Raw genomic sequence first — 8,210 nt, 5'->3', positions numbered from 1 at the left:
ATTGTCAGCACTTAGGGTGTTGGGTACTCTTGGTTCTTTTGGTCCGTACCAAAGGAGAAAATTATAAATTTAGTCCTGGTCCACTCAGCGTTCACTGTCAGAAAAAAGGTACATTGCTGTCACTAGGGCGGTACCCTAAGGTACAAAACCGAAAAGGTACTAATATGTACCCTTAAGGTACTATGCACTCTTAAAATACTGAACCTTTTAAGGTACTAAAGAACCGTTACTTACCGAACACCCAAACCAATGCTGTGTGCTGGGCTAAATGCGATCATTGTACATATGATGGTGTTTTTGCCCACTGAAAACTTATGAAGAACTTAGAAAATGAGTAAAGGAGTCAAACCAGAAGCAAGAATTCCTCTGTCACACACAAACAAAGATCTGTGGCAAGGTTGGTGGTTGGTGGTTCTGATGCCTGTACAGAACTGTAATGAGCAATTTAGGTCCTATGCATAGACTGTAAAAAAATATGGACGTAGTGTCCACGATATCACCCATAGGATTCTGAAGAGCAGTTTTGAAGTGTAAAGTAGAGACGAGCTGGCTGCCATCTTATCATATTCTCGTCATTGCGCCTAGCGCCCACATAAAAAAAAATGGGCAAAGATGTGGGCAGAGCTTAGGTTACGCAATGACTAACAGACAGCGGAAAAATGGCCACCTGTCAACCAAAGAGGTCACACCCTTAATTATGAAGAACTTTAAGGCTTTATATAATGAATGAATGAATGAATAAACGAATGCGTTATATAAAAAAAAAAGAGGCTGCATGTGGGCAGAGCTTATGTGGGCAGAGCTTAGGTTACGCAATGACTAACAGACAGCGGAAAAATGGCCACCTGTCAACCAAAGAGGTCACACCCTTAATTATGAAGAACTTTAAGGCTTTATATAATGAATGAATGAACGAATAAACGAATGCGTTATATTAAAAAAAAAAAAAATCAACCCCCTCACAGTTGTCATGAAGGTCAAAATTAGCCTTATAGACCAAAACCACAATTTTTACCTGGCTGTAAACATGTTTTTTTATGCTGTAAAGTTGGACATTTTAACATGGGGTTCAATGAGATTCTGCTTCCTTCTGAAATATATAGAACATTTAATGATTTATAAAGGTATCATTATGTTATGACTTTACTTGTTGGGGCACATGACTATTAACTATTTCAAAATGTATTCAAAACCCATAACCACAATTACATATTATACATTTTGTATTTATTTATATAATTTATTACATTTATATAGCGCTTTTCTAGGCACTCAAAGCGCATTACATAGAAGGGGGAATCTCCTCAACCACCACCAATGTGTAGCATCCACCTGGATGTTGTGACGGCAGCCATTTGCACCAGAACGCTCACCACACATATTATTCATTATATATATTACTTAATCAATTAGTTAATAGTCATGTGCCCCAACAAGTAAAATCATAACATGATACCTTTATAAATCATTAGCTAATGATTAACTAAAGCAGACAACTGAAAGTTGAAATGCATGGCTTTAACCCGTTGTGGTAATTAACACGTTAATTAAAATTATTAGTTAATATAATATGTTTTTAAGGAATTAATACATTATGACATATATTTAATTAAATAACAATTTACTGATTTAGTCCTTCAATTAATCATGTAGAATTTTCATTAGTTGCTAAAGGAGTAATCATTAATAAATAGGTTAGTTCACCATTAGTAAAGCATTAACCCATGATTATCTGTGCATTAGTTAAGCATTAAATAATGAATTTAGTGCTCCCCTATTGTAAAGTGCTACCAGTTTAATCGTTTGGTTTAGATTTAAGGCTTTTTTAGCACTGAACCTAAAGATACCGAACCTAAAGGCAAAGGGATATGTCAACAACCTGATAAGTCTGTGTGGCAGGGGAGGCGTGGTTTTGCGGGATCGGCAGAGGGAGAGAGGAGGCGGAGCCGAGCGGGGCGTAAGTGGGTTAAGTGCAAATGACTAACACCTGTCTCTGATTGCAGTAGTTGGCGTGGAGAGACGGCTTATAAGCCACAGCAGAGAGAGACGAGGGAGAGAGAGTTTGGACTGGGACTCGGAGCGCAGCCTGTCTGGAGAGTGATAGCAGTGCAGAGTGTTGAAACCTGTGTGTGAAATCTAATGAGTTGATGTGCCCTCGAGCACGTGTTTTGTTTGAAAGTAAAAGAGTAATAAAAGTGACGAGTCCCAGCAACGCCGACCCCGCCTTCTTCCTTACATCCTTGACCCGAACCACACTGGTGCCGAAACCCGGGAGGAAGAAGTGTGCACGCCGCCATGGAAACTCCATCCCGCCACCCACTTGCGGACCTAGTGCAATCGCTCGCGGGCCTCCACCAGGAGACTCATCAAGATCTGCGGGCCGTCAGGGAGGAGCAGCAAAAAAGATTTGAGGCGCTCCTCCAGGCCCAGCATGAGGACCGCGAGCTGTTCCGGAGCTGGATGGACCGGGAGGTTCAGGCCAGTCCCAAACCCACCAGCGACTCAGCCGCCACCATCGCGCTCTCGAAGATGGGACCGATGGACGACCCGGAGGCGTTCATCGACCTCTTCGAGAGGTCCGCCGCCGCTCGGGACTGGCCCAAGGAGGACTGGCCAATGCGGCTCCTGCCCCTGCTATCGGGAGAGGCGCAGGTAGCCGCCCACCAACTGCCAGTCAAGAACCTCCTGGTCTACGACGACCTCAAGCGCGCCATCCTGCAGCGGGTCGGCCGGACACCGGAACAGCACCGCCAGCGGTTCCGGACACTGGCGCTCGAAGAGTCCGGCCGGCCCTTCATCTTCGCGCACCAGCTCCGGGACTCGTGCCGCAAGTGGCTGATGGCCGGAGAATGCGACGCCGAGGGGATCATCGATCGCGTGGTGCTGGAGCAATTCGTCGCGCGGCTTCCGAGGAAGACCGCGCAGTGGGTCCAGTGCCACCGCCCGGCGTCGCTGGACCAGGCCATCCAGTTGGCGGAAGACCAGATGGTGGCGTGCCACGGGGTCGGCGAGCCCTTGCCAGCGGCTTCTCTCTCTCTCTCTTCTCTCTCTCTCTCTCCTCCTAACCCCGCCCCGTCTCTCTCTAAACCTGTCCCCGCTCCCAGGTCCAGAGCTGGAGTGCCGCCCCGGCCGGCGCCGAGGTGGAGAACGGGGCCCGCGGCCGAGACAGCGGCGACTCCCCGGCCGGCGGCCCGGGGAGGAGGGAGCCTAGATCCCTTCCCGGGATCCTTATCTCCGTCCCTCTCTCCACGCCAAGGGCTGGACCCACTTCCAGCCACTAGGGCGGCGGGGAGGCCTGGGCCGGCTTGTTGGCGCTGTGGGGACCCGGGACACTTTATTGATCGGTGTCCGATGATGGATGTGGGGACGCTGGTCCGGGTCCCCGACGCGCCACAAGCCGCCCCCGATCAAGCTGGCCTGTACCAGATACCCGTGAGTATCAAGGGGGGTACCTATCAGGCTTTGGTGGATTCGGGGTGTAACCAAACCTCCATCCATCAAAGCCTGATTTCACCTAGGGCATTGGATAACAGCCGCATGGTTAAGGTGAGGTGTGTGCACGGGGAAGTGGTGGACTATCCGTTGGTGCCCGTGGATATCCAATTTAGGGGTCAAACGCATAGTGTTGAGGTTGCAGTTAACCCGCGCCTCCGGCATCCCATAATTCTGGGGACGAATTGGCCAGCGTTTAATAAATTATTAGGGCACTTATGTGTGGATGCCTCTTGGGGGAAGAACGGAGGTGGGAGGATAGCGGTTGCGCAGGCGGGCGAGGTGGATTCGGGACCGCCGGGGGCAGTTCCAGGGGAACCGAGCGCAATGGGTCCGCCCATCTTCTCAGAGCGCGATGACTTTCCCTTGGAACAGTCCCGGGACGAGACGCTCAAAAATGCCTTTGCTCAGGTCCGCTCCATCGACGGCCACCGCGTCCACCCTGAACAACCGCTCTCCTATCCGTACTTCTCAGTAATAAATAACCGCTTGTATCGGGTGGTCCAAGACACCCAGTCAAAGCAAGATACAACGCAATTGTTAATACCAAAAAGCCGCCGGGAAATGCTTTTCCAGACGGCTCATTCTAATCCAATGGCGGGGCATTTAGGTCAAACGGCCACATTAAACCGTCTCATGGCCCGATTCTTTTGGCCGGGCATTCACGAGAATGTACGCCAGTGGTGTGCGTCTTGTCGGGAATGTCAGTTGGTGAACCCACCGGCCACCCCAAAAGCACCGTTGTGCCCTCTCCCATTAATGCAGGCCCCCTTCGAAAGAATTGGTATGGACCTCATCGGGCCATTGGAACGGTCCGCACGGGGACATCGCTTTGCGTTGGTGCTCGTGGACTACGCAACGCGATATCCCGAAGCAGTTCCTCTCCGCACGATTTCGGCGAAAAGTGTGGCGAGCGCTCTGTTTTCATTAATCTCCCGGGTGGGAATCCCGAAAGAGATTCTCACCGATCAAGGCACGGCGTTTATGTCACGGACGATCCGCGAACTATACGAATTATTGGGCATTAAGGCGATCCGTACCAGCGTCTATCACCCACAGACAGATGGTCTGGTGGAACGTTTTAATCGCACGTTAAAAACCATGATTCGTAAGTTCGTTCACGAAGACGCCAAGAATTGGGATAAATGGCTTGAGCCTCTGTTGTTCGCTGTTCGCGAGGTCCCCCAAGCCTCCACGGGGTTTTCCCCCTTCGAGCTGCTCTATGGGCGCCAGCCGCGGGGGGTGCTGGACGTCCTTAGAGAGGCTTGGGAGGACGGGCCTTCAGCGAGTAAGAACGAAATTCAGTATGTCCTGGACCTAAGAGCAAAACTCCACACTTTGGGGCGGCTATCCATGGAGAATTTGCTCCAGGCTCAGGACAGACAGAAACAGCTCTACAACAGAGGTGCGAAGCTGCGACAATTTTCACAGGGAGATAAAGTGCTTGTATTGCTGCCCACGTCCAGCTCGAAATTGCTCGCAAAGTGGCAAGGACCCTTTGTGGTCACGCGGCGAGTCGGAGAACTCAACTATGAGGTGAGCCGGTCAGATAGGGACGGGGCACGTCAAATCTACCACCTCAACCTCTTAAAAAAATGGTCAGAGGCGGAGTCAGTGATGCTAGCGACGGTAGTGGGCGGGGAGGAGGATCTCGGGCCGGAGGCGGTCCAAAAGCCTCATTCTCTCGCTCTGGCCTCGGGGGGGGATCACCTCTCACCCTCGCAGCTCACTGACGTGAAACAACTACAGGCCGAGTTTGCCGACGTGTTCTCGCCCCTACCGGGGCGGACTGACCTCATCCAACACCACGTTGAGACGGAGCCGGGCGTGGTGGTTCGCAGTCGGCCATATAGACTACCGGAACATAAAAAGAAGGTAGTGCAGGACGAATTAGAGGCGATGCTGGACATGGGGGTAATAGAAGAATCTAACAGTGATTGGGCGAGCCCGATAGTTTTGGTGCCCAAAACGGACGGCTCCGTGCGATTCTGTGTAGATTATCGGAAAGTCAACGCGGTGTCAAAATTCGATGCGTATCCAATGCCAAGGGTGGACGAATTGCTTGATCGGCTAGGGACCGCTCGCTTTTATTCGACGCTGGACTTAACGAAGGGATATTGGCAGATCCCCTTGTCTCCAATGTCTAAAGAAAAGACCGCTTTTACCACGCCGTTCGGATTGCACCAATTTGTCACGCTTCCGTTCGGGTTGTTCGGGGCCCCCGCAACCTTCCAGCGACTGATGGACAGGATTCTCCGGCCGCACGCTGCATATGCCGCTGCCTATCTAGATGACATTATCATCTACAGTACGGACTGGCAACGCCATATGCAGCATCTGCGTGCTGTACTGAAGTCGCTGAGGAGGGCGGGGCTAACCGCCAACCCGAAGAAGTGTGCGATTGGGCGGGTAGAAGTAAAGTATCTGGGCTTCCACTTGGGTCATGGGCAGGTGCGTCCCCAAATTGATAAGACAGCGGCAGTTGCGACTTCTCCGAGACCCAAGACCAAAAAGGAGGTTAGACAGTTCCTGGGGCTAGCGGGATATTATAGACGGTTTGTGCCTAATTATTCGGACCTCGCTAGCCCGCTGACTGATCTAACTAAAAAAGAGGTACCAGATACGGTTCAGTGGACGGAGCGGTGCCAGCAGGCTTTTACCCAGATAAAGGCTGCTCTGTGTGGTGGTCCGCTCTTACAGGCTCCTAATTTTTCTCTCCCTTTTATTCTGCAGACCGACGCGTCGGACAGGGGGTTGGGCGCCGTCCTGTCCCAGGAGGTGGAGGGTGAGGAACGGCCGGTGCTGTACATCAGCCGTAAGCTCTCTAAGAGGGAGGCGGTGTACAGCACCATAGAGAAAGAATGTTTAGCCATCAGGTGGGCCGTCCTCACCCTTCGCTACTACCTCCTGGGGCGGGAGTTCACCCTCTGTTCGGACCACGCCCCTCTGCAGTGGCTCCACCGCATGAAGGATACCAACGCGCGGATCACCCGGTGGTATCTAGCTTTACAGCCATTTAAATTCAAGGTGGTCCACAGGCCGGGTGCTCAGATGGCTGTGGCTGACTTCCTCTCCCGGAGGGGGGGGGGGGGGGGAGGCTGCAGGCCGGATGGCTCCCCGGCCTGAGTCGGGCGGTGGGGGTATGTGGCAGGGGAGGCGTGGTTTTGCGGGATCGGCAGAGGGAGAGAGGAGGCGGAGCCGAGCGGGGCGTAAGTGGGTTAAGTGCAAATGACTAACACCTGTCTCTGATTGCAGTAGTTGGCGTGGAGAGACGGCTTATAAGCCACAGCAGAGAGAGACGAGGGAGAGAGAGTTTGGACTGGGACTCGGAGCGCAGCCTGTCTGGAGAGTGATAGCAGTGCAGAGTGTTGAAACCTGTGTGTGAAATCTAATGAGTTGATGTGCCCTCGAGCACGTGTTTTGTTTGAAAGTAAAAGAGTAATAAAAGTGACGAGTCCCAGCAACGCCGACCCTGCCTTCTTCCTTACATCCTTGACCCGAACCACAGTCTGCTTTTATGATGTGAAGACAGGTATGCGTGAGTATTTTGTCCTTTTTAGGGTATCATCTTCCTGTTTTTGTTTAATGTTGCGTTCATATATTTTTAAAATCACAACACAGTTCATTTGAAAGCGGATTGAGACCTATCTTTTCAACAGACGTTGTCTGCTTGTTTGGTGCACACCAGTGTTCAAATGGCATAACTATTCAAATAAACCGCAATCGGCTAACAGTGCAATTGCACCAGGGTTCGTTTTGATTGAACCAAACCTTGTGAACACACCCATGAACCAGATCATTTGCACTAAAAATTGTTTTAATTGAACCAAACCTGCAAATGCCTTTTCAATTATATTGATAACCTTGATAATATTGGTTTAGTATAATGTTGACTGTTTGCTATCACACAAATGACATAATCATTGTTGTAATTGTGGCTGTGCAATGTAATGGTTTATATTTGTGATGTAATGAAGTTTTCTTTCTTTTTTCTTTTTTTACACTTGCAACAAGATGCAGGGCCTCACAAAACTTGCTTCCTACATGCAGTGATATTTCAAAAAAAAAAAAGAAAACATTAATTCACAAAATATCACAAGAACTCCTTGAAAGCCTGTTTCTCTCTCCTTCTGTTTAAAAGGGACCATTCTCTCAGAAGCATTACTCATGAAACTCAAAAAAATAGCTTGAGTGAGCATTTAAAGTTAAAGAGTCCCAAGGCCTTTTTTTTTCAAATTCCTCGCTCTCTTCATCACACATAACAGGAATAAACCGCTCTTGTACCTTTCAACAATATCTACGGGTTACGCCTCAGTAGTGTACCTGATTCTTCATCTGCTTTTCCCTGGCTAGTATCGTTCAGTGTATATCTGGGCAGAAATTTTTCATTCAAAGTGACAGATTTATCTCTTTCTGTTACAGCTTGTCAGAAGTGCCAAGCTTCAATTTTCCAAGGCCTGGTTGTTATTGTGCTTACCAGATTCCTCTTTCTTTCCTGGCTGATCAAAACAAATGAAAAATCACATCTCTCACAAAGTTGCGAGAGCAGCATGATTCAAGTGGCTGCAATTTTTGTATGACATTAAAATCTGTTGTTTGCAACGTTCAACACTCGCACATTCCAAACATATCCAGTGATGAGAAGCAACGCCATTTCTTTAGAAGCAAAAGCGTGCTGAGATAATGATCTTCTGCAGCTGCTTAATAACTGCATCTCA

The 8,210-nt window shown here is 49.5% G+C and overlaps 1 protein-coding gene across 1 annotated transcript; it reads left to right on the top strand.

Moving 5' to 3' along the window:
* Positions 1 to 1,900: 1,900 nt before the first annotated feature.
* LOC137089394 (uncharacterized) lies at positions 1,901 to 6,618 on the top strand. Its single transcript, XM_067452974.1, has 2 exons — positions 1,901 to 3,432; positions 6,226 to 6,618. The coding sequence occupies exons 1-2, from the start codon at positions 2,296 to 2,298 to the stop codon at positions 6,616 to 6,618; spliced, it is 1,530 nt and encodes a 509-aa protein (XP_067309075.1). The 5' UTR covers positions 1,901 to 2,295.
* The last annotated feature ends 1,592 nt before the right edge of the window (positions 6,619 to 8,210 follow it).

The sequence above is a fragment of the Pseudorasbora parva genome, chromosome 9 (assembly GCF_024679245.1).
Source record: "Pseudorasbora parva isolate DD20220531a chromosome 9, ASM2467924v1, whole genome shotgun sequence".
NCBI classification, from domain to species: Eukaryota; Metazoa; Chordata; class Actinopteri; order Cypriniformes; family Gobionidae; genus Pseudorasbora; species Pseudorasbora parva.
Note: the sequence above shows the minus strand (reverse complement) of the source record. Positions and strands in the feature narration are given on the sequence as shown.

Bases quoted from the DNA above. Each gene is read 5' to 3' on its own strand.
- LOC137089394 (XM_067452974.1), top strand. From the start codon at position 2,296: ATGGAAACTCCATCCCGCCACCCACTTGCGGACCTAGTGCAATCGCTC. The intron at 3,433-6,225 runs GTGAGTATCAAG...TTTATTCTGCAG, and splicing joins CTGGCCTGTACCAGATACCC to ACCGACGCGTCGGACAGGGG.